We start from the raw sequence: 23,388 nt of genomic DNA, 5'->3' as shown, positions 1-23,388 counted from the left end.
CATTTACTTTTACTTTTACTTTTACTTTTACTTATTTCGCGGACGCTTTTCTTCGAAACGCCTTCCAGCGAACTCTACGCAGTCTTATCAGCCCACACGCACAGTCCTTTGAACCAATAAATGGAGAGAGGCGGGGCCACAGCTGCTACGAAGAGTGTGTAAGAGACGCAATCTTTACAGACTGTCCCTTGATCCAATCAGCGGAGAGAGGCGGAACCGACGCTCAGCGGGGCGTAAACTCCCAGATGCGCGTGCGCGTGCGCATGCGCAGAAGCAGGAGCGGGTCTGTTGCGGAGTAAGTGGAGGTGCTGGCGGGGCCGCCATGGAGAGGAAAGGTAATCCTGTGAGATACATTTCTCAGAACGGGGCGATAATCTGTCGCACAGCTCCCCTGTACATACTTTCAGTGGTGGCTGGGATGATTCTCTCATCGCTTTGCCCGGCGCTTCCTGGCTGAGCAGCCGCCCCGGCCGGCGTGTGGTCTTTCTCTAATGATCTCTTTAGCCGGTTGCTAACCAGCTAGCATCATCATCGTGCCCGTGGGGGCCAGGCTGCAGTGTGAGCGCGTGCTCAGGGTTACCGGCGCTCATTGGCCGTTACGGCGCGTGCAGTGAGTAAGAGGGTCGGAAAGGTTCGTCCGGCTGGAGCTGGAGCAGGAGGTGCTGGTGCTGGTGAAGAAGAAGAAGAAGAAGAAGAACAACAACAACGTGTCGCCGGCCGGTCGGTCTCCCTCCCCGAAGAGCCGAACCGCCGCAGGCGCACCTACCTAGCTACTACTACTAGTAGCTAGTACTAGTAGTAGTTCAGTTCGTACTACTAGTACTCGTCGCTCGCGTTATTGAGTCTCTACTGCTCTACTAGCGAACTGGTTAATTTAGCGTGGACTAGTTTATCATGATCCGGGCTAACTGGGTAAGTTGTAACGTGGGCAAAACTAGTAGTAGGTGTCAACTAGCGAAATCTGGGGTAACTAGTAAGAAAATCTGAGCGGACTGGTTTAATATATTGCTGTTTATCAGTCGCATGTGGGCTGACTAGTTATATATATGGTCCCAGCACAGCAGGTCAGGATACAGTAAAACTTCCCGGCTGTGTAAATGATTGGTAAATGCTTGTAAGTTAGTATCATCCTAACATACATTGTAAGTCCCTTGGAAAGAAAGTGCCAGCGACAGGAATCAATGAATGCAAATGCAGCTGCGCAGTTAGTTTGTACTTGTGATCAGTCTCACAATCTTTGTTGACACGGCAAGAACTTGACTTTTTTTTCCCTTTTTCATCTCTACAGTCCTGGCACTTCAGGCGAGGAAGAAGAGGGGAAAGGCGAAGAAGTCCAGCAAAAAGTAAGCGGTCTGAGCCCTGGCTGAGCCGAGACCGCCACTAGAGATGGAAATAATAAACCTCTTTAGTGCGGTTTGATCTCCGACCCTGCAGGTTGAGTCTTCGCCCCACATGTTCAGCTCGTGTTGCAAACACCGAGCGCTGTTACTTTGTGTCAATGCTGGTGTGTAGATTACTTTTTTGTTTTTATTCATGCTGGTGTAATGCTCTTTGTTCCTTGTGTGCGGTGTGTTCGGTTAAGCTGCACCATTCGCTCTAAAATGGTTTTGTACAATATGTGGAATGATGAGCGAGGAAAATGATTGCACTGGCAGCCTCAGGTATGCGCACATGTGTTCCCGGTGCGCACAGCTCTGCCACCGCTGCAGTTTTTGTTGACCAGGCAGTGATCTCATTGTAATGCTGGACGTGTCGTATCTGAAGTCTCATCTTATGGGCGGCACGGTAGCGCAGCGAGTAGTGCCGCTGTTTCACAGCGCCTGGGTGGTGCGAGAGGACGCGGGTTTGATCCCCGCTCGGTCTGTGTGGAGTTTGCATGTTCTCCCCGTGTCTGCGTGCGGGTGCTCTGGTTTCCTCCCACAGTCCAAAGACATGCTGTTCAGGTTCCCTCATAGTGTGTGAGTGACACACAGAGAGAGAGTGTGTGTGTGTGTTCCACTGATGTATGGATGAGTGACCCAGTGTAAGTAATGTATCTAGCAGTGTAAATCACCTTGGTGAATAAGGTGTGTGGCCTGATAACACTACATAGAGTTCATTGGAAGTTGCTTTGGAGAAAAGTGTCTGCTGAATGAATAAATGTATCTGATCGGAAAGATAGGATACAGTGGAGTATCTTGTCTAATTTGTGTCTTATTTTTAATAAATATTTTAAAGCCAATTGTTGGACACCATGCTATAAAATTGTGGTTTCCATTCTGAAGAAGTGCTTCACTGCTGAGTGCTCTGCTCTTTTTAGTATCGATGTGTTTTTAACTGAAAAGGTTCCTTTCCTGGAGTTGCTGTAGTGCTCAGCGTGTCTTTTATTGGTGTTTTAAATGCATCCTTCTACACAACATATTTTCGAACTCTGACACTTGCAGCAGCCCCCCGAGGTGACAGTGGTGTTTGTGAACTGCATTAGTGCACAGCAAACACTCGCGAGAGGAAGTTTCCAGAATCACTGGAAGGCTCTTACCCATTGGTCAAGACTGTGAATTTACCCAGCTTTACTTGTACCAGTACTTGTTTTGCGGTATGAAAGCAAAGTGGCGTCTGCGTTGCTCACACTGTGCCTTGTTTTCTCTAAAAATACACTTTGCAATAGTGCCACTGGGCAACTTGTATAACTTTGTCTGCACTTGTTGTTTCCTTCGTGGAACTCTTTAGTAGCAGTGTGCACAGTAGCCTTAAAGCCACACTGCAGCTGCGTTGCAGCGGAACTGAACTGGTTCTCTTAAATGTTCGTTTTACCAGTGGCTGAAACATCAGGGTAATGACGACTGGTGTCCTTATATCAGCTCTCTGCCTGTTGCAGAAGTGAAATGAGTGTGTAGCAGGCAAAGAAATGCTGCTGAACTGACTGACTAACCTGTTTTGTCAAAGGGTAGAGACACTTTGCTACTTAAGTCCAGATTACTGTAAAATGCGGGCATACGCGTTATTTACGGATAGTGTTTACACAAAGCGTGAAATAAGTGACGTGTGAGTCTGCATCGCCAGACCAGGCAGGAAGCAGCATCTTCCCCCTTCCAGTGAGTTTTGAGCTGTGAACACATCTCCTCGCATTTGTGTAGTGCTTTTTTTTCCCATATTTTTTTCCCCCCCATTTCAGTATTCGCAATACCTGTTAGTTAACGTGCACCTGAAGGAAAATGAGAACGGTCTCATAATCGATTTGGAGATGAAACTGAAAATAATTTTTGCCCACCTTCGTTCATACTTCCTTATTGTCTATAAGCACGGGAACTAGGTTTAACCGTATCGACTGAATACGATAGTGAAGGATGGAGCGCGTGAAAGGAACAGCTAGCATGAAAATGGCAATAATAACAAAAACGTCAGAATCTGACACGGGTAACTTTGGACTTACGTAAGGGGTTGAAGAGCGCTCTATTAGCGCGAGTTCAGGGTGTCTGTATATATTTTCGTAATCCATTTTAGTGGTTTGTTTTACAAGGCCCGGTTAGATGAGGGCTGAGTGTACATATTTAGCGGCAGTAGGTGGTGCAGTGGTTTGACCTTTGCTCTTCTGTTGAACGTCCCAGGTTCAAGCTGTAGTACCCTTGATCGAGGTTCTTACCCTGAATTGATGCAGTAAAAAAAAAATGCATTTGTGCATAAATGGCTAAATCATTCTAAGTATCTTATTCTACAAACATTGTAATTGATCTCTGGCAAGTGTCAGATAAATGAATAAATATGAAATAAGAAACATGCCAGTATATAGTTCACCTGTCTAGCGGTGCGTTTTCATCACAAGATCTCTTTGTACCCAGTAATGCAGTTTTTTTGTGTTTTCGAAAGTGATAACCGTATGGTTGCGGTGTCATCAGAGTGTCTTCAGATGACGTGACTCAGTGTGGTGTCTAAAGTCAGAGGTGAGCAGGATTGGAGCCTAGGCTGTTGCTAGGGGCCCCTGTGCTGCTTACAGCATGTCTGACACACAGCCAGGCAGCTGCGCAAACTAAACTACTAGTCAAGTAGTAGATAGTTCAGGACATAATGGGTCAATGAGTCCACCTGCATGGAACAAAGCTTTGCTCCCAGCAACCCAGGCTTAATGTCAGTGAACACACTGGAGAAAAAAAAAACCCCTTATCCTCACAGTGGTGCCTCTCTTGTCCGAGGGAGAGTAGGCTCTGTTCAGCAGGTAGGTGTCAGCGTCAACCCCAAAAGTGTAGTCTGGGTATGCGAAGTGGACAGGGCCCAGTGCAGTTCTGACCAAGGGTTTATATGCCAAAACGCTGTGCGTTTCTAGCATCTTCCCGATGTGTGACATCAGAGCACCCAGCGGATAGTCATTTGTAATCGTCGTTGTGGGTTGCATTCTTTCCTTTTTTTTAAATAAAAAAAACTTATTGTACATTGCTCTGGAGAAAAGTGTGTGCCAAATACATACTGTCACGTAAAGCTGAAGGTTGCTCTTCCTTCAGAACTGAAACCACGCAAGATGTTCTCCACATCATGGTGCCCTTTCCCTGGCTCAGGTTGAACACACCATGGGAAAACTTCATAGAACTGCTCCACACACTTTCTCTGTTGAGCAGCAGTCCCAGGGTGTGTTCAACCTGAGAGTGAGAGTTGTTCGCTAACTCGCCACTGGCTCCTTATCATACATCTTTATTTTTGAAACGCCTATTTCGGAATCTGGTAATACAGCCTCCCTCTGTCAGTTTCTGTTAGTATTGCATTTGTTCAGCTTTGCATTGCCACAATAAATATTCTGTGTGTGTGAAAAGCGGTGGAATGTCAAGGCACTAAGTGATAGCTTTTGAGTATAGGTTCGAAATCGACTTGGATTGTGAAGTGTTTGCATCTCCTTCCTATGCTCATGTCCCCGAGGTCATGGTAAACCACTTCCATACTCTCGCTTGATATGAATACCATGTGAGCCATCAGCAGGAGTCAAATTCAGCTTAGTGACGTTTACCATATTTGCCCAACTATTTAATTGAAATAAACATTGCAGTGCTACTGAGACATAATTAAATGTGGAGGTAATTCAGATTGTCAGAGGGACCCATTGCCTAGTAAAGGTTAAGAATCTGCCCTAGATGATCACTGCTCCTCTAAAGACATGGTGTAAAGTGGCTGTCTGGGGTGATATCCCCCTGATACCTTGTGGCAGTTTGGTGGGGAGGAGGAGTATGCTGATGAGAGCCAAATAAAAATAGCACCACAGATGGATAACTCGGGGTGGGGGGGGGGTTAAAAATGTTGTTGGAAACTAAAAATAATTTCCAGTCTCTGCAGTCATTTTTTCCAGGAAGTACAGATCAACTTTGGTTCAAATAACAGTTCCAAAAGCAGGGCTATCCATCCAGCTTTTCTGTTTACACCTACATCTTCAACTGTCTGTTCCCACTATAGGCCAGATCCCCATCCCAGGGGTGCCTCTCAGCAGGCAGAATCCCCTCCTCCAGAACCAGAGGAGGAGATCCTGGGCTCAGATGATGAGGAGCAGGAGGACCCCAACGATTACTGCAAGGGTGAGCTCATCTCTTCCTTTCGGTTATCATTTACATGGTGAATCCCAGACCTCAGGTCCATTGCCTTCCATGGTACTTCCTCTTTGTTGTATTCACTCATCTCTGGGTTAGGAATGTGAGATGTTATGCTATATCTCGCTTAATGGCTGCTTGAAAGGTATCTATGAAAGTAATAGTTCTTTCTGCCTTTAAGGGCTTGAGATTCTTGGGCCTCAGTCTTAGTCTGCTCTCTGTCTGCAGGTGGCTATCACCACGTCAAGGTGGGCGATCTGTTCAACGGGAGGTACCATGTGATCCGCAAGCTTGGCTGGGGCCACTTCTCCACCGTGTGGCTCTGTTGGGACATCCAGTGAGTGCTTCTTTCGATGTGACTTGATTGTAAGTTGTGAGGTTGGATAAACCCCACCCCCATCCCGTCCTGTGATCCTCTGTTGCAGTGAAAAGCGCTTTGTGGCCATGAAGGTGGTGAAGAGTGCCGAGCACTACACTGAGACAGCTCTGGATGAGATCAAGCTTCTGCGCTCGGTAAGTAGGACTTGTGAACCAGTGGTATGTACAGTGTGGGCATCAAATTGGTCTTCCTAATTTCTTATCATTTTTGTGAGGCATAACGTGCATTATCGGTCACACACCGAGTTATGTAGCACATGGATGATCTTGACCATCAGGTCTTTCCGTTGCCCAGTGTAACCCTTGCTGATTCTGCAGGTCAGAAACACGGACCCCGCTGACCCCAACCGGGAAAAAGTGGTCCAACTGCTCGATGACTTCAAGATTTCTGGCACCAACGGCACTCGTATCCATTCCATCTTTGCTTCTTCCTCAGGCTCATTGGGACCTTGGCTTCACCCTGTTTCATGGTGTCCAGGCCTCCTCCTTGGCTTTCCACTCTCCCTTCTTCCATGTTGTGTTTTCCAGCTATTCCTTATTGGTCCTTAACACTTGTGCTGCAAGATGTATGCATGGTGTTTGAGGTGCTTGGTCACCACCTGCTGAAATGGATCATCAAGTCCAACTATCAGGGTTTGCCTCTGCTGTGTGTGAAGAGCATTATTCGACAGGTGAAACGCTTATTCAAAACACGACACACACCCCATGTGGACCTGGTGTCCCAAAGCAGTCTTTATATAATAAAGCCCTTAATCGGCTTCACTCTTTACGTGGCTTATTATCCCAGGCTCATCATCACAGTTGTTAAACTGCTGATGCACTTTGTGGGTTTGATTCTGAGTTCAGACTCCAGTTTGCAGCTTGGAGACACCTCTTCCCTGTGTGAGGGAATGCTGATGAGGTTGTGTGCTTTTGGCTAGATTCTACGTTGAGGGTAAACCCCCCCCCCCCATGTGAACTGTTCTTGTTTGAAAGTAAGAGTGACATTTACCATTGTTTTTAAAGTACTGGCTCCTTGGAATTAACTCATTAAGTATTCTGTTAAATAAAGTGAGACTGTGTACATTTACATTTATAATGAATAGTAAAGTTATGACTTTTTTCTTTTGCTCATTTACTTGCCGCTTTTCTGCAATGGGATTAGTGTTAAGCTACTTGCGCTACTGATTTGCCCATTTATCCAACAGGGTAATTTTAACTTTCTCAGTTGAGTGCAAGTACCTTGGTCAGGGGTACTTCAGAAGGAGGTGGGATTTGAGCCGGGGACCTCTGAGTCCAGAATTGGTGACTCCAGACAATATATCATCTTCTGCCCCCTTTTTCAAAAATAAAAATATTTGCCAGGTTGTTTTTATCGCTTTTCCTAAATTTTGTTTGTAGCAAAAGGTGTAGCAACAGATGCAATAAATAGTGGTATAGAACATTCAGAGAAAATAGGATCTGAATCCGCCATAATTCAACTTGGTTGCAGTGTTCAGTACTCCTGGCTGGGGTTCCTGAGAGATGATGATCAGTAAAGTCACACAAACATTGAATTGGTTAACATTTTATGTAATATAGTGGTGTCTTGAGTTGTTATGAATTAAAATTGCAGTTTATATCTTACAAATTTATTAATTGTAATTTTGGAGTGTATGTGAATGAAAGAGAATTTCTGGCGTGTGTAGTGTTTTGTGGTGGGGGGAGGGGTAGGTGAGGTGAAATGTGCTGATGTTGTGTTGCTGGTTCCACAGGTTCTTCAGGGTTTGGATTATTTACACACAAAATGTAAAATCATCCACACTGACATCAAGCCGGAGAACATCCTGATGACTGTGACGGACTCATACGTGCGGAGACTCGCAGCCGAGGCCACAGAGTGGCAGCGTTCTGGCGCCCCACCACCGTCCGGCTCTGCAGGTGCCCTTATCTCTCCACGCAGCAAGTTGCTGGTGGCCGCATGGTCGCACCGGTTCGGAAGTGGTCCTAGTAAGGTTCTGCTTCTGGTGCATCCTCGTGTAAACACGTGATGTCTTTCTCTATTGCAGTGAGCACAGCACCACCCCCTAAACAGGTAAATTTCCCTCTCAGTGCACGTGGCTTTCTTCACACACTTCTGTGCTGAAGACAAGAACCTGGGCTTCTGTAGAATTTTTGCATGCGCTGCATTTTCAGCACTGCATCTTTGTCTTGGTGTAGCTGTGTGGTCCACTTTGGCCTCAGAACTGTGGTCTTTGCCAGGCAATAAAGATCTCCAAGAACAAGAAGAAGAAACTGAAGAAGAAGCAGAAGCGGCAGGCGGAGCTGCTGGAGAAGCGCATGCTGGAGTTGGAGGAGATGGAGCGGACTCGACCGGAGGCATGCGAGGATGAGGAGGAGGAAGAGGAACTCGAGGGACCCCCCTGTGCCCCCTTGAAACAGGCCACACTGCAGGATATTGCCAGTGAGGTCACAGAAGGTGAGCAAGTAGTTCAAGGTGGACGTCCAGGAACGTAGGTGACCTGGGATGGTTCAGTCTGGGCTCCTGTGGAGTCTCAAGTTCTTGGTCTGTCTGATTTGCGTGAACAACTGTTCTTCCCTCTAGATGACGCTGTTGTGGAGATGAACTGCAATGGTCATGCCTCAAACTCCTGTGCCAAGCCGCAGGTGGACGGTGGAGAAGAGGAGAATCTCCCCAGTACTGCCTGCAGTCTTCAAGTGGAACTTCAGCCTTGCAACGGTGACCAGCCACCCAGTAACAGTAACGGACTGGTGCCTGGAGGCGCTGGCGAACCTTCGGAGGCCAGCGGACCACAACAGGATAGGTGGCAGTCAAAGGAGGGGACAATGGGTGGAGCCAAGGAGAACCTACACAGTGGTTAGTGAGCAGAGGCTCACCTCGCACTTCCTTTGTGGGTGGCAAGTCTGCCACATTCACTGCCTCCTTGTTTCACAAACAAAATTTTTTGTAACATGAGCATTTTCTCCTTTATTTTCACAAACTTGTCTGTAGCGATGCAATCGTGACTTGTTAACCTACGGAGCTGAAAGATGGCAGTAAAGAGCGCTCCAGCACAATAGCAATGTGGGACTGCCTTAAGTCTGCTCACAGCCACATTGTTCACAGCTCGTGTCCGGTGTTCCTGCGTGGTGGTGGTCAGTAATAGGATGAGGGATGTTGTTCATATTCATGGGGTGAATAGCCAATGACGAGCATTGAAGTTTGTTGATATACTTTTTTTTTTTTTTATTTAGCCTTTTTAAAATTAGTCTTAATGTAGCATGGAGTTAAAGTATTAAGTCTTTAGATAACGTTTTAGTTTGACAGCTATGTTTTTGCATTTTTAACAGCCCACCCAAGTGAATAAATTTGGGGACGTCACCACTATTAAGCTTTTATTGATTGTGATTTAGTGAGGAAGGTTACATTAGACAAGTGAAGTTAGGAACTAAATTTTGGTCCCTGTTCTATAAGTTGAAGAACCAGGGTGCTTATAATTGTTTTCTGTAGCTCTTGTAGGCAGGTAGCAATTTACAGGTTGAAGATTGTCGTTCTTGTCAGTTGAAGGTGGCAGGATGAATTTTCCATTAACGTGTCCTTCGTGGGTTCACGTGTGTAGTTGAACCGCTGCTGCCTCTCTCCATTTATCTGTAGTGCCTGCAGCCAAGGTGTCAGCAGGGCAACTGCTCATCAATCCCCTGGAGCCGGACAACGCGGAGAAGATCCATGTGAAGATTGCTGACTTGGGTAACGCCTGCTGGGTGGTGAGTGCTCTGGTTGTCCTGCTGGAGGGGTCCTGTGGACCTGGATCCCTGAGCCTTCATGCATTCTGCTGTTTGTTTAATCCAAACAGTTTGCTGACCCATTTCTCTTGTCCCCCAGCACAAGCACTTCACTGAGGACATTCAAACACGACAGTATCGCTCTCTCGAGGTGCTCATCGGGGCTGGATATGGACCACCAGCAGACGTCTGGAGCACGGCCTGCATGGTGTGGCCCGCTGCAGTCACATCTCAGCTGAATCTATTAGTGTGAATCATCATGCATGGTTGGCTGTGCACCATACTGCGGTGCCGCCAAACGTGTTTACGAGGGGTTAGGTGTGAGGGTCCCACCCTGCCCTTTACCACGAAGACAGTGGGCTGAGTGCAGTGTGCCTGATGAAGAAAGACGTCTGCGCTGTTAGAGTGGGGAGGCGCACACTCTCCTTCCAGCTGCTCTGACCGTCGAGCTTTGGAGTGATATGGACACAGTAAGCAGTGTTTGTGTTTGTGTTTCCCAGGCGTTCGAGCTGGCAACCGGGGACTACCTGTTCGAACCCCATTCAGGGGAGGACTACTCAAGAGATGAAGGTAATCGAGCCCACTCTGACTGCACCACACTTCACCTCAGCTTTGGCCACAAGGTTACATTGCACTGCCCCCAGGGCTCTAAAATCTGCATCATTGCATACCCAGTTTGCCCTCACTGTGCACTTAAGGAGCCTGCGGTTCATCTGGCATCTGTTTATTTTCATACACCTGTGCTCCCTTCAGTGTGTCACATGGATGTGGTCTCCACTCCATGAATGCATCGTTTAGCTGTGATTCCTAGTGAACCGCTGCTAGTGCGCTCATATTGCAACCATTGTCCTTCTGTTTGTGTCTCCAGTCATTGCAGCTGCTGTCTGTCCACTCTCTGTATGTGAGAATGTGTGTAAACATCCCCTGCAGTTTCCATGCAGTCATTTACACACAAGCTGAGCTTTTCTTCAGTTCCTCACCTGCATTCTACCCCGACTTTACATTAAACAAATCTCCTTGCATTTCATTAACTAGGTGCCTCTGTCCTTGGTGCCCCTGAGCCCAAGAGCAGTTACACTCAACTGCCCTTTCGTTGGGATTCTGTGATCAGTTAATAAAAATGTCCTAGCTCTATAGATATCAGAATAATTTACCTTGGGGAAAGGCTTCGTTAAGTAATAAGGTAGATAATTGAATATTGTAGGGTCTAAATGAAGCGTTTGGATTCACTGCTCTTTTGGATCAGGGCTGGGAAGCCATCATTAGATTGTTGAATTTTTTTTTTTCTCCCCCCTTTCCGTCAAGTGCTCTTCTCACCAGAGTGAAACAGAGCACTGCACAAACTTACTGGGAGCTGATAAATGTGGAACTCCTGTTTCTGTACTTATTTTTTCTATCTAGCTGACCTCAAAGCAGTTTCCCTCCCTCCACCCCCCTTCACATGGCTGTTTAGCAGAGTAGATTAGTTCCATTGACCCCTCCTAGGACTCAAACCCTGACTTGATGTAGCTCTTCTATGTCCTGTGTTGGGGTGTCATTGTACAGGTCATCTTGTACTTATCTTTGCATCTCCATTTATCATCAGGTTTAGTCCTTAGTTATTAAAGCTATAAGTATGTCTACTGGCCGTGGAGGAAAGGAACAAAAAAACTCCCAACTGAAAGTCAAGGGAAGGATAAAACCTCAGAGTCCAAGTGCCAGTGGCTGCCCACCCCCACCCCTCCTGGTCATTCTAGATTAAACAAGACTTAAGTCAATTTACAACTAATAATAGTGTTGTTTAATGATAACTTGATTTCCCAGTTCATAAAGATACATTTCATCCATCGTGGCGGTTGGTTGTCAGCTTCAGTCAGCATGAGGTGCTTGTGTGATGGTTGGCTGGCCTCGTCAGAATTATGGATACACATGTTGTTGGTTCATATCTCCTCAGTAGGTCCCATAGAAGTGACATTCAAATGTCAAATACCTAGATAGTCAAAGAAGATGGTGTTGGACTCATTTATGGAGGGAAGGGCCTTTCAAGATGGATTGAGACCCTTCTTCAATTTAGGTGGGATTCAGCAGCTCTGAGGGACATGGGGAGCTCATTCCACTACACCGGGGGAAAACTGACAACCTAGAGACTTTCAGTTTTTGCCTAAGTGTCTGAGATAGCAATGGTCTGCTGTACTGCCACCTTCTCTTTTATCCCCTTGTAGGGGATGTGTTCAGGCATCACTTCCTACTGCCTCTATATGTGTGCCTGTGTTGTGGCAACCTTCTTCGGCATGTTCTGTTCTGCCCTGCCTGCTCTCCACTCCCGGACCAGTGGTTTCACAGCTCTTGAGTATTTGACGACTCTGTCCCTCTCCTCTTTCTCTGTGCTGTCTAATACACAGACCACATTGCGCTGATCATTGAGCTGCTGGGAAGAGTTCCTCGCAAGCTCATTGCTGCGGGCAAGTACTCCAAGGATTTCTTCACCAAAAAAGGTAAACGTGCCCTGAGGAGGGTGGCAACGAAAAAACGCCCAGTGGAAGAGTCGACAGCATATTGATGATTATTCTGTATTCGTTAATGTTGGGGGTGGCAGAAAATCCATAATAAGAACAGAACTCCAATGCAGAGCGGGTGATAATGGTGCTAATGGTATTATAATGGATAATGGTATCTTTTTCTGGGTACTGGTTTTAAACCGCAGCCTTTCGCACATCAGAGTAGATTAGGCCTGCAGGCTTGGCTTTCAGGTGAGTACGTATGCTTTTATTTTAGCAATGGTAGTTTTACAGTGTTTTACACCAAATGGGTGAAGCATTGATTAGACAGCAAGTCAGGGAGTCTCCTACTGATGGCCAGGTGTCTGGATGCTGCGGAGTATTTGGTAGGATGATGTCTAGTTGTCATGGTCGTCGTCGTCTTCTTCTTCCTTTTTTTTTTTTTTTTTTTTTGGGTGTGTGTGTGGTTTTCCTGTTCCGGCCCTGACTGTGCTCTCTGTGCTCAGGGGACCTGAGGCACATCACCAAGCTGAAGCCATGGGGCCTGCGCGATGTGCTGGTGGACAAGTACGAGTGGCCACTCTCTGAGGCCCAGGCCTTTACCGCCTTCCTGCTGCCCATGTTGGAGTTACTCCCTGAGAAGAGAGCCAGTGCTGCCGAGTGCCTGCTCCACCCGTGGTTCTCAGAAACTCACCTTGACCTTGGCTCCAGTGACCTTCCCGTAACCCCTGCCTTTACACCTGATGACCCTGCAGAACTCCCTGACCCGACCTCTGATGACCCTACTGAAACCCCTGACCTGACCCCTGATGATCCAACTGAAACCCCTTCCTTGAGCAGTACTGACCTCACTGTGACCCCAGGTGACCTGCAGTGACCTTTTAGTGAACCTCTGAGCAGTGGCCTCTATGGCAGAGACATTGGAAGGCTGTCAGCCGTAACGCATTTGAATAATGTACTTTTTATTTTTTCTCTTTTGATATTAACTGGGTATTACTTGAGTAAGGTTATTTTGTCTTCTTATTGAGTTAGAGTTGAGCCGTTGGGGTGTGTCCCTGCTCCTGCAGCTCTCTGGTGGCCAGGAATCAGTCTTTCCTCTAACTAGGGTTTCTCTGCTTGGTTTGGCTCCTGACCTTTGGATGAGACACCGCAACGTGTTCATTCGTTGTGGAGGGTTTATTTGAAACGTCACCAGTTCGTGATCTCTTTGATCCAGCTTCTTCCTCCTCCTTTCTCAACTCAAGGTGTCGGTCGAAAGGCAATATGCTCAAGCCTGCATTCATGGGGACCCCCCATGTTTCTCAGGTGTGCTTATGAACACACCGTGGTGTTATGGAGAAGTTTTAAATGGGCCTTGCACTCTAAGATAATGGCTCCCCACCCAAGGCTTTCAGTCCTTCATGGAGCAAGACAGGAACCATCCAAGAAGACGCACAAAGTGCAGGGCTCTAGCCGGCAGCGTGCCGTGTCCTCTGTTTTTACCGTGTTGTCCGATGAGATGGGACTCATATGAAATCTGCCACAGGAACCAAGAGGTTGTTGTTAAATACTTTTTCATACATTAAACCTTCATATAAAATCATCTGTTTTGTTGTATTCTTGCTTTGGGACTTATGAGTGCTGAAAACTGAACCATGCGGGACTAAATGAACACCTTAAGAGGAAAAGGGTGAAGAGTTGATGACTGGAAAGGTGTCAAAGCTGTATCTAACCACCTGCTTCCTTTCCGCTGAGCAGGTTTCATTTTCCCAGTTAGATTTGTTATCAAAGGCCCTAAAAAGATTTGCTTTAAACAGCTGTAATCTGCAAATGACCTGTTTCTTGGGCCCTGGGCTTCTGTTTAACCAAATCTGCAAACCAGCTAAAGTACTTTGGGTGCAGCTGGGGGGATGGTTGGTGTGGAGGAGGGGAAATGTACACAGCCATGCCCCTTTCACTCTTTGTTAAACCGTGTTTACCTTTGCAAATCTCTGTCCAGTCAAATTCTGAAAGAACTTTCCGCATCGCATACATTAAACAAGTGTCCCTTGGCGCCATGTTTATTCTTGGAAACCGCTTGTCCCAAGTGGGGTCGCGGCGAACCAGAGTTTAGTGTGGCAACACAGCGCACGGCTGGAGTGGGACAGACACACACACGACGGTTGTCTGTTGCAAGACTCGAACCCGAATTGTACTCTATTCAGAAAGTGTTCAGACCATTTCACATTTTGTGTTGCAGTTTTAAGTGAAAGTAGTCCCTCCCCCATTTTCAAACTATACTTGATACCCCTTACTGAGAAAGCGAAAACAAGATTTTAGAAATTCTAGCATGTTTATTGAAGGAAAAACAAGTTACATTGACATAAGTATTCAGGCCCTTTACTTAGTTGAAGCACCTTTGAGAGCGATTACAGCCTGAAGTCGTCTTTGGTATGACCCAAAAAGCTTTGCACACCTGGATTTGGGGATTTTCTGCCGTTCTCTGCAGATCCTCTCAAGCTCTGGCAGGTTGTATGGGGACCATTGGTGGACAGCTGTTTTCGGGTCTCTCCAGTGATGTTCAGTTGGGTTCAAGTCAGGGTTCTGGCTGGGCCTCTCAAGGACTTTCACTAGGTAGTCCCTAGTTGCCGTGTTTTCTTTGCTTTGTGCTCGGGGTCATTATCCTGCTGGAAGCCTCAACCTTAGGCTCAGTCTGAGGTCTAGAGTGTTCCGGAGCAGGTTTTCATTAAGGATAGCTCTGTTTTTCTCAATTCAGCTTTACCTTGACCCTGACAGTGACCATCGTGTTCTTGTTCGATTCTGTTACTGAGGTCCTTCTTTCTCGACTGCTCGGTTTGGCTGGGTGGCCACTTCTTGGAAGAGTCATGGTTGTTCCAAACTTCTTCCATCTAAGAATTATGGAGGCTATTGTGCTCTTGGGAACACAGTAGCTTCCACGTACTCAGAAATTCACCTACTAAGGATCATTGACAAATTTATTGTTGAGGACGTTAACTCAGGCTCTGGGCTCCATTTCAGAATTCATTCTGTTAATTCATCTTTGGGTCCTGAATGTCTTCTGGTCCCTTTCAGTTCCTGTACCAGTATTTTACACCTTGGTCGTTCTGGCTGGTATTAGATTAGATCCAGCAATTTCATTTTAGTATGCTATAAAGCTGAAAATACAGGCATCAAAATGTATCCCTTGCTCTTTGCCCATGTAGTTTAAAGTGCTCCTTAACTGCTGGGTAGAGACTTGGTGCATGTCCAAAGGCATGGTTTTTGCAAGCATTTGCCCTGATTTCTGGGAAGAGCCTGGTTGGCGCAACAGCGATGGTCTCCATATAATTAGGGTGCTTAAGTCTTACCTACAAGTATGCAGTCTTCCTGCAGTTAGCTGCTGCTCTAGAAAACCCCACTATGTGTGTAACACTGCACCTATAACGTCATGAAATCATTATCAGACTACCATCAATTCTTGGGTGCTTGAATAAATTGCATTAGCATTTTTAAGTAATTCCTCTAGGTTATGTAAACAGCTTGTTTTTGTTTAGCTTGTAGAAACTCAGACCATTTTCACACAAACCTTAAAGCTGGTGTTGTGAAAGGGGCCCCAGCTATTTTTACTGACGATGACAAAACTAAAGGCACAAATGTCACCTCTCTTACCTTTCTTTGAAATGAAAGTTCTGCAAGAGAAGTAACCTTAAAAACTAGAAGGTATTGAGATTATCAAAATTTTGTTGCGACATTTCAGTAGTTTTATCTCAAGCATCAGCAGTGAAACTGCATGACGAAATTGTTAAATATATTCTTACCCTTTACAAGTATTTCTGCTGTAGTAAAGCTTGTAGACCTTTGTGTTTTCACTGATTTGCATTACAACCTTCTCTGAAATCTAGAAAAAGGAGGAGTTCTGCAGGGTTCAGTATTAGGACCTATGTGGTACCTGCAGGGAGGCTAACAGAGAGGACTAGTTAATTTTCACATATCGTTCCTATTTTTTGCATTTTTTTTAAATCACTGCATTCAGAACAAGTAGAAATTTTGTCAGAGAAAATGTTAAGTCATACCAGTCATCCTGTCATGCATTTGAACTCTGCCTTTCAATACTGTGCTGTTTCCAGGAGGTCCGAAGGGCTGAACAGCAGACTTACTACATGTGCTGCAATGTCTTATCAAGGCATCCAAACATCAGCTGTGACATTAAACTGTACTGAGAATGCTCACGCAAGGAGTATAACAAGGTGCCACAAGAATGACTGGAGTGAGTCCCTATGGAGAAGCAGGGAAAGGTTTCAGTTCTTGGATGTGAGGCAGCTCCTGGGTCAGGGCACCGTGCAGCTGGGCTCTCACTCCTCAAGGTGTCTTCCTCAGTCTTTGTCTGAAAGGAACCAGGGAGACGAGCTATGAGAACTAAATGATCCTCCAGGAGCAGGTCCTGGGTAGACGACTCCTGGTCCTGGGCATTGCCACTGCTTTGGGGACATTGTGAACTGAAAAAGGCTGCAGGTCTACATAACAAGAGGTGAAAGTCGTACACACGGAAGTATGGGTGCACACTGTATGCTGAAATAGTTTATAAAAAAAATCAGAAATACGCTGCTGGCTTTGTACGTGACGCTTTTTACACTGATTTACCCGTTCGTACGGCTGGGTGATTTTTAAAGTACCGTGATCAAGAGAACTACAGCAGCAGCTGGAGGACAAACCTCAGTCCATAAGACGCCAGCTTTACCTGCTGTCCTGCCTGTTATCGTTGTGGTGCTCTGTGCTCGTAGGGCGACGGTAACAATGGGGCAGCCGGTAGCGTAGTGGTTAGAGCTACTGCTGTTCCACCCAAAAGTCGTCGGTTTGCTTCCCACCTCTGGCTGTACTAGCCTTGAGTGGGGTACTTACTGTAAAAATAACTTCGGTAAAGTTGTCCAGCTGTATGAATGGGTACATAAGTGTAAGTAGTTTAACGCTGTGAATGACTTTGGAAGAATCATCAGCTAAATGACTAAATGTAAATATTGCGGAAGGTACCTTCTGAATGCCCTGCTGGAACTTGGAGTCTTACCTATGCCCTCGACCTGGAAGTCTTCCGGCAGCAGGTTGTCCTGCCGGTTTCCCAGCGCAAACGCCAGGAAGGAGAGGATGAGGGCATCCAGGATGCTGATGATGGCAAGGATGTAGGCCCAGCGCACCGTGCAGTTGCCCAGCGTGTACTTGTCGGTCCGCTCTCCGCACATGCGCTTCACCTCGGGGGAGTCCCAGCCATCTGGGTAAATCATGCAGCCGATGACCATGCAGACAGCTGTGAGGGAAGAAGGGTGGGGATCCGGTGCAAGTTCTCCGATTAGCGACGTGTGCTTCCACCCACGTACGCACCCAACTCTCCGCGATTTGTTTGAGAACACGAGGTTCCCGGGAGACGCGATTAGATACGCTAACGGGTGATTTTAAACGTTCACCTTGACTGCCTTCGGAGGTGTCAAGTCTTGCGCGGACACACAATCCCCGAGTCTCCCAGGTGAGAATGTAACCGAGCTCCGTGAAGAACAATGAGCTCCGGACGGGTGAGCCGACATCTGCTGCCACGCTGATGCTCTACGTCGCTGGCTCCGTGTGACAGCTCTTAGTTTGCCAAGATGGCAAATCCAGCCATCTTGCACGGAAAAAGTGTCAGTGGAGGATATTGCTCAAGGGTGTGGAAGTGCTTAAAATACAGTTTTCGTCAACGGAGAGCGCTGCGCTGCCTTTGCCAAAAGGACAGTAACTCTAGACGAAACACTTCGGTCAATATCCTGCTCTTCAAATGTGTGAATGGCGGGAATGTGTGATTGTAATGTTTGCCGAGCTCGGGTACTTCAACTTAGTTCTTTCAGAACCGAATCCTCATGTATGAAAACGCACCAAACCTTCTCACGCGAGGAGACGTGGGTGATGCAGTGAGTAGCACTGCTGTCTTACAGTGCCCGGGTGGTGCGAGAGTACATGGGATCCCTGCTCAGTTTGTGTAGAGTTTGCATGTTATCCCTGTGTCTGTGCGGGTTTCCTCCAGGTGCTCTGGTTTCCTCCCGCAGTCCAAAGACATGCCGTTCAGGTTTCCCCATAGTGTGTGAGTGACGGAGAGAGTGTGTGTTCCACTGGTGTATGGATGAGTGACCCATTGTAAGTGGTGTATCTAGCAGCGTAAGTCACCTTGGACTATAAGGTGTGTGAGCTGATTACACAGAGTTCATTGAAAGTCTCTTTGGAGAAAAGCATCTGATAAATAAATGTAAATGAAAACACTAAGTTGCCAGCAGTGCATTTCTGTCATCCTCAAGTATTCTTTTGTCATTTGTAGCACACAGCCATTGGTTGGAGACCCGTTCACAAGGATTGCTGTCGCACACCCTTCTGTTTGCCTTTGCCAAGGCGAAAGCTTCCAAACTGCGAAAGATACCATGCTCCGTCTCCAGCTCGCCACCCTCGTGTTTTTACGCAGCCTCTTTGTGCCATGTCTAATGCGAGATTGCTCTGAAATGGTCGTGGCTCATTTGACCATCCAAAGCCCTAGACCACCACCCAGCCCTGGAGCCCTACTCGGTACTACGTAGGATCTCCGTCCCGCGCCAAACGTTCTCGTCTAGGGAGACGTACGCGATGCTCGCCGCACGGCTTTGTACCTCCCAGGGTTGCTGAGAGCAATCAAATCCTTCTCATAAAGACTGAGAAGAAGCTCGGAGGTCACGCGATCGCTTTAAACGCGGTTGTGTTCAGTTTTGCTAGAGTGTCCTTCCCAGTGTTTTTCTGGACAGTGCTGACATGCAGAACTATTTGCAGCTCATTGCAATAGTAATGGCTATAGAGCGATTGGCACTGCCGGGCCTTGCGGGCGGTTCAAGGTGAAATCCAGTCTCTGGAAACCGGGGAATCTACTTTGTTGAGTAGCTGAAAAAATTGCAGAAACATCTAGATTCAAGTTGCTAAAGAGACAGCCAGAAGTTACAACAGCCGCCGTGTGCGTTTATCTACGTACGTGTGGGTGCGTCTTGCCCGAACGTTCCGCACCTGAAGCGAGCTGCATCCAAGCGCATATCTTGTACACGCTGCCGCTGTTGCAGAAGAAAAAGAGGCCAAAGCACACGATGCATCCGACCACAAGAAGCATCGAGATGCCCACGAAAAAGAGCGCGGTCCTGAAGGCCGGCGACGGGATAGAGCCGAAGTCCAGCGCGCTGCCCTTGCACGTGAGCTCGGAGGTGAGCGCGTTGCCGACGCAGTAGTAGAAGAGGCCAAAGTAGCCCGCCTGGGGGGTGTTCACGCTGTCCCCGATCCAGTAGGGCTGGATGAACACCACCACGGTGATGATGGCAAAGCAAATGGTGAACACGGCCCATAACGCACCAATTGCCCTCGCGTTCCTCACGTAGTTCGTGTGGTAGATTTTGGCTGCTTCCTGGGCTGGTAGCATCTTCTCCATCTTGGGCTGGGATGATGATGATGATGATGATGTCGCTGCCAGGAGCCTAGAGACACGGTGGGGGCAGCTGGACCAAAAATAGGCAGGGTTGTTGGCTGAAGAGGCTCAGGGATGATGGGTGGAGGGTCTCCTGCCGTCTGCTGGGGATCCCAAGATTATCAGCTGGAAGGTCTCTGGTTAGTTGACTGGAGGATCCCAGGGTTGTCAGCTGGTACAACTGAGGTTCCTGGGATCTTCTCCAGATTTTTCTCTCTGCGAGTGAAATTTCCACTTGTTCCAGTCAATCCGCTCAGTTACATATGTCTTCGCTGTGTGACTGATGATTGATAAACACGCGTGCTGCTGAAACGTACTCATTCCCTCCCATGTCCATCATCCATCGGTTTAGCGTTTCACATTAGCGGGATCTTGGGTACTTCTTCATGAGACGCTTTATCTCCGGAGGTTTTTATCGCAATGCGATTGAACGGTCGGCAACGAAAGGGTCCCGCTGGAGACGCGAGCAAGCGGTTGATTAGCGCCATGCGTCTAGAGCTCCGAGCCTGAGCCTCTTTATTTAAGGTGCTCAAAGTGAGTTTGATGCCAGCAGAAGCTGTGATTAACTATTGATGGTAAACCAACCGTGGGGATAGAATAACTCCCGACGCCAGCTAGGTGCCACAAAAGGGCGTTCAAGTGTTTCTGTTGGCTTGAGCTCCGTAGAAACATCTTAAGGAGCCAATACTGTTACCTGAAATGCACGCGCGCACGCGCACACGCATCATCTGAAACCGCTTGTCCCACGCGGGGTCGCGGGGAGCCGGAGCCCAACCCGGCAATGGCAACGGCTGTTGCCTGAAATGCTTTTAATAAAATACGCTGTCACCGAAAATACTTTTCTTTGAACGTGATACTGAGAATCGCCTGAAAGCTGAGCAGGTTTATCTGACTTTTCCCCCAACGATACAGAGGTGTGAAAGACACACTAGCCTTCGTGCAGCTAATGCTTTTCTCCAAGTGCTGCTACCTGCTGTCATTGTTCTTGCAGATTTTTTCAGTTTCATGTGAGCATTTTTGCGCTGGTAGCATGCTCATTAGTCAGGCTGACACACACACACACACACACACACACACACACACACACACACACACACATCTGCGTCACTTTTGTCGAGGTCACAGGACAGGGGTTGTTTCTCGCAGACTGAACGCGACAGCGATACGGAATTCAGGTTGTGTAACTGGTGCTCATTATAGTCATTAATAACACGTGTACTTTTTGCCCTTTAAATTTCAATATGTTTACATATGTGTATTATACACAAAGCACTAAAGCGAGGCTCCCCAGCGTGTGAGGAGAGTGAGCGGAAACGTCTGTGACGCGATAAAGAGCTCGGAGGTGCGCGGAACCTTTCGACCTTGTGCTCTGTTTGCGAAGAGCCCAGGTGCGAGCGGCAGCGATAAGGCAGCGCACAGGTGCACGATAGGTGGGTCTGGGTGCGTATATAAGGGCGTTGGGCCTCCGGGGACCGCTGGACTCGACGCGCGACATCATGAGGAGCGCGTGGCTCATCGCGGTGTGTGTGCTGGCGTCTGCATTGGCGGCCCCCTCAAAGGAGAAGGGCTTGATAATAAATCTGGTGAGGATCCTCTTGAGCTTCCCTCCCCCTCGTCTCTCTTCCTCTTCCTATGAGCGACGCATCTTCGACCGTGGCGGCGCTCGGCCGACCCTTCTGCCCGCACAAGCTCACCATTTGCATCATTTCGCTAATGCCTTTGTCCAGAGCAACTTGCAGGGTTAGGCTTGGGCACTAAGTTAACAACAGTGATTTACCCTTTTATACAGCTGGGACATATCAACTGGGTTATGGGTTTAGCGCCTGCTCAATCTTTACTCTGTCAGTCTGCGGTAAAGGTTATAGATTTGAGGATGGCGTCAGGGTTACTCTTAATTAGAACATGGTTTATTGCTTTAACCGGTTCGGTTTCACACGGGTGTTAGGGTGGGATTTGCGTTACTCCCTCAGGGCTCTTGCACAGCCATCGCATAGCACAGAAGGTCATCGGAACCAGCGCCGGACACACGAGATGTTTGAAGCGGGGGCCACAAGTGTGTCTCCTTTCAGGACAACGGTGAGCTGTGTGTCGTCAGCATGCAGTGTAAGAGCTCCTGCTGCCACCGGCAGGACGGACTGAGCCTGGCTCGCTGCGCCCCCCGGTCTGCGGAGAATGCAAAGTGCTCCCCTAAGGTATGCATCAGCACCTGCGTGACACGCTAATGGAAAAGGGACCTTCGTGCAGAGCTCGGGGTTTGCTGCTCCGCGTGCGCCGGCATCTTCCTCGCTGGACACGGCTCACGAGCTCAATGCCTAGTGTGTCTGAGGAATTGCGACATGACATACACACGGATGAAGAATGCGAAGGGGGGGCGCGGCGGCGCAGCGGATTTGGCCGGGTCCCGCTCTCTGCTGGGTCGGGGGTTCGAGTCCTGCCTGTGGTGCCTTGCGATGGAGATGGACTGGCGTCCCGTCCTGGGTGTGTCCCCGCGCCCTGTGTTGCTGGGTTAGGCTCCGGCTCCCTGCGACCCCTGTATGGGAGACGCAGTTGTAGACGTGTGTGTGTGTGTGTGTGTGTGTGTGTGTGTGTGTGTGAGTGAGATGAAGAATGTTCCAGCAACACCATCTAGATCACAACAGGGGAGCTAAGAGGAAACCCCTGGAGTAAGGAGGAGGAAAAGCCCTGCTATAAAGCCTGACCCTTAGCGGCAGCAGGTGCAAACATGTAGGTAGAAGCAAACACTCGCAGATGTGCAGCGTGACTGGATCGGTTAAAAATACCACGGTACCAACAAGAGTGTCAGTCTAGTCCAGTTTGCTACCCTGTGGGACAAAGATACAATGTTACATGGCATTGGGAGGTTTTTTTTTAAAAAAAAAAAAAAAAAAAGAGACTTTTATCAAATCTGTGGAATGTATAAGAAGTGATTGGGTTTTTGGGTTTGTTTCTGCCCCTTCAGTAAGTTGGAGGTACAGAGAGCAAAGTGGAGTCACGTTGGTGTGGAACAACTGACACACACACACACACACACACACACACACACACACACACACACACACACACACACACACACACACACACACACACACACACAGAGAGCTGCACTTGCTAAGCCGATCGCCCTATAACATGTGCATCAGCAGCTGTGGGGCGTGTTGCTGGTCGTGACCCCTGTGCTTCCTGCTCCCTGCAGACCCTGTATGGTACCTACTACCACTGCACGTGTGAGAACGGCCTCAAGTGTGACACGGACATCACTATCGACGGCTCCATTACCAACACCAACTTTGGCATCTGCAGGGACCCCAGCGAGATGAAGACGACCGCCTGAGACGTGATGCGTCGCACAGGATCGTGTAAAAGACGGCTGTCTGGCGTTGCTGATGCCAATAAAGACCAGTAAAGATCAGACGCAGAAGAGCACTGTGTTGTGACTCCCCTTTCGGCTCAGCGTTAGTCCTAGAGTCAGCGTAACTCCTAACCGCAACCGCAAACCCCTAACCGCGACCGCTAACTGAAACCACGAACCCTAACCCTGGCTCGTTTGGCTTGAATGACTGGTAGCTGAACAAATGGGAATGAAACACCTTACAGTGATGATCAGGTATTAGATTTGGTTTGGTTTCTAGCCTCAGTTCCTGTGATCTTCTGATCTGGGACAGGATCGAGACCATCCAGTACTGCCTCGTTCACTTCACATGCTTTTAAACCAGAGTGGTCTGGTCTGAACATGAGGTCAGCTGCGGCTTGGACAGGATGTGTGTGTTGGTGGTCCGGGTCCGCTTCGATGACGAAGGACTGC

General features: G+C 47.9%; 3 protein-coding genes across 3 annotated transcripts; 2 read left to right on the top strand and 1 right to left on the bottom strand.

Moving 5' to 3' along the window:
- Positions 1–215: 215 nt before the first annotated feature.
- On the top strand, positions 216–13,768 carry LOC108931253 (SRSF protein kinase 1-like). Its single transcript, XM_018746920.2, has 16 exons — positions 216–335; positions 1,289–1,343; positions 5,413–5,531; positions 5,772–5,880; positions 5,969–6,056; positions 6,240–6,327; positions 6,486–6,592; positions 7,655–7,820; positions 7,949–7,974; positions 8,142–8,358; positions 8,485–8,757; positions 9,535–9,644; positions 9,763–9,870; positions 10,163–10,232; positions 12,044–12,136; positions 12,646–13,768. The coding sequence occupies exons 1-16, from the start codon at positions 323–325 to the stop codon at positions 13,014–13,016; spliced, it is 2,013 nt and encodes a 670-aa protein (XP_018602436.2). The 5' UTR covers positions 216–322; the 3' UTR covers positions 13,017–13,768.
- Positions 13,769–16,456: 2,688 nt separating this feature from the next.
- On the bottom strand, positions 16,457–19,550 carry LOC108931218 (LHFPL tetraspan subfamily member 5 protein-like). Its single transcript, XM_018746860.2, has 3 exons — positions 19,139–19,550; positions 17,126–17,396; positions 16,457–16,481 (listed from the first exon to the last, which is right to left on the bottom strand). The coding sequence occupies exons 1-3, from the start codon at positions 19,548–19,550 to the stop codon at positions 16,457–16,459; spliced, it is 708 nt and encodes a 235-aa protein (XP_018602376.1).
- A 1,532-nt stretch (positions 19,551–21,082) lies between these two features.
- On the top strand, positions 21,083–22,917 carry LOC108931219 (colipase-like). Its single transcript, XM_018746861.1, has 3 exons — positions 21,083–21,169; positions 21,656–21,778; positions 22,780–22,917. The coding sequence occupies exons 1-3, from the start codon at positions 21,083–21,085 to the stop codon at positions 22,915–22,917; spliced, it is 348 nt and encodes a 115-aa protein (XP_018602377.1).
- The last annotated feature ends 471 nt before the right edge of the window (positions 22,918–23,388 follow it).

The sequence above is a fragment of the Scleropages formosus genome, chromosome 2 (assembly GCF_900964775.1).
Source record: "Scleropages formosus chromosome 2, fSclFor1.1, whole genome shotgun sequence".
NCBI lineage: Eukaryota > Metazoa > Chordata > Actinopteri > Osteoglossiformes > Osteoglossidae > Scleropages > Scleropages formosus.
The sequence above is the reverse complement of the archived record's forward strand: the minus strand, read 5'-3'. Positions and strand labels throughout refer to the sequence as shown.

What these genes read in the sequence shown, in the direction of transcription:
- LOC108931253 (XM_018746920.2), top strand. An exon ending in TGGCTCTGTTGGGACATCCA is followed by an intron (nt 5,881 to 5,968) that starts GTGAGTGCTTCT and finishes CCTCTGTTGCAG; the next exon opens with TGAAAAGCGCTTTGTGGCCA. An exon ending in AGATCAAGCTTCTGCGCTCG is followed by an intron (nt 6,057 to 6,239) that starts GTAAGTAGGACT and finishes CTGATTCTGCAG; the next exon opens with GTCAGAAACACGGACCCCGC.
- LOC108931219 (XM_018746861.1), top strand. Translation starts at nt 21,083, where the DNA reads ATGAGGAGCGCGTGGCTCATCGCGGTGTGTGTGCTGGCGTCTGCATTG. An exon ending in AGGGCTTGATAATAAATCTG is followed by an intron (nt 21,170 to 21,655) that starts GTGAGGATCCTC and finishes GTCTCCTTTCAG; the next exon opens with GACAACGGTGAGCTGTGTGT. An exon ending in ATGCAAAGTGCTCCCCTAAG is followed by an intron (nt 21,779 to 22,779) that starts GTATGCATCAGC and finishes TGCTCCCTGCAG; the next exon opens with ACCCTGTATGGTACCTACTA.
- LOC108931218 (XM_018746860.2), bottom strand. Translation starts at nt 19,550, where the DNA reads ATGGAGAAGATGCTACCAGCCCAGGAAGCAGCCAAAATCTACCACACG. An exon ending in TTGGATGCAGCTCGCTTCAG is followed by an intron (nt 17,397 to 19,138) that starts GTGCGGAACGTT and finishes CTTCCCTCACAG; the next exon opens with CTGTCTGCATGGTCATCGGC. An exon ending in TCCAGCAGGGCATTCAGAAG is followed by an intron (nt 16,482 to 17,125) that starts GTACCTTCCGCA and finishes GGTTCCTTTCAG; the next exon opens with ACAAAGACTGAGGAAGACAC.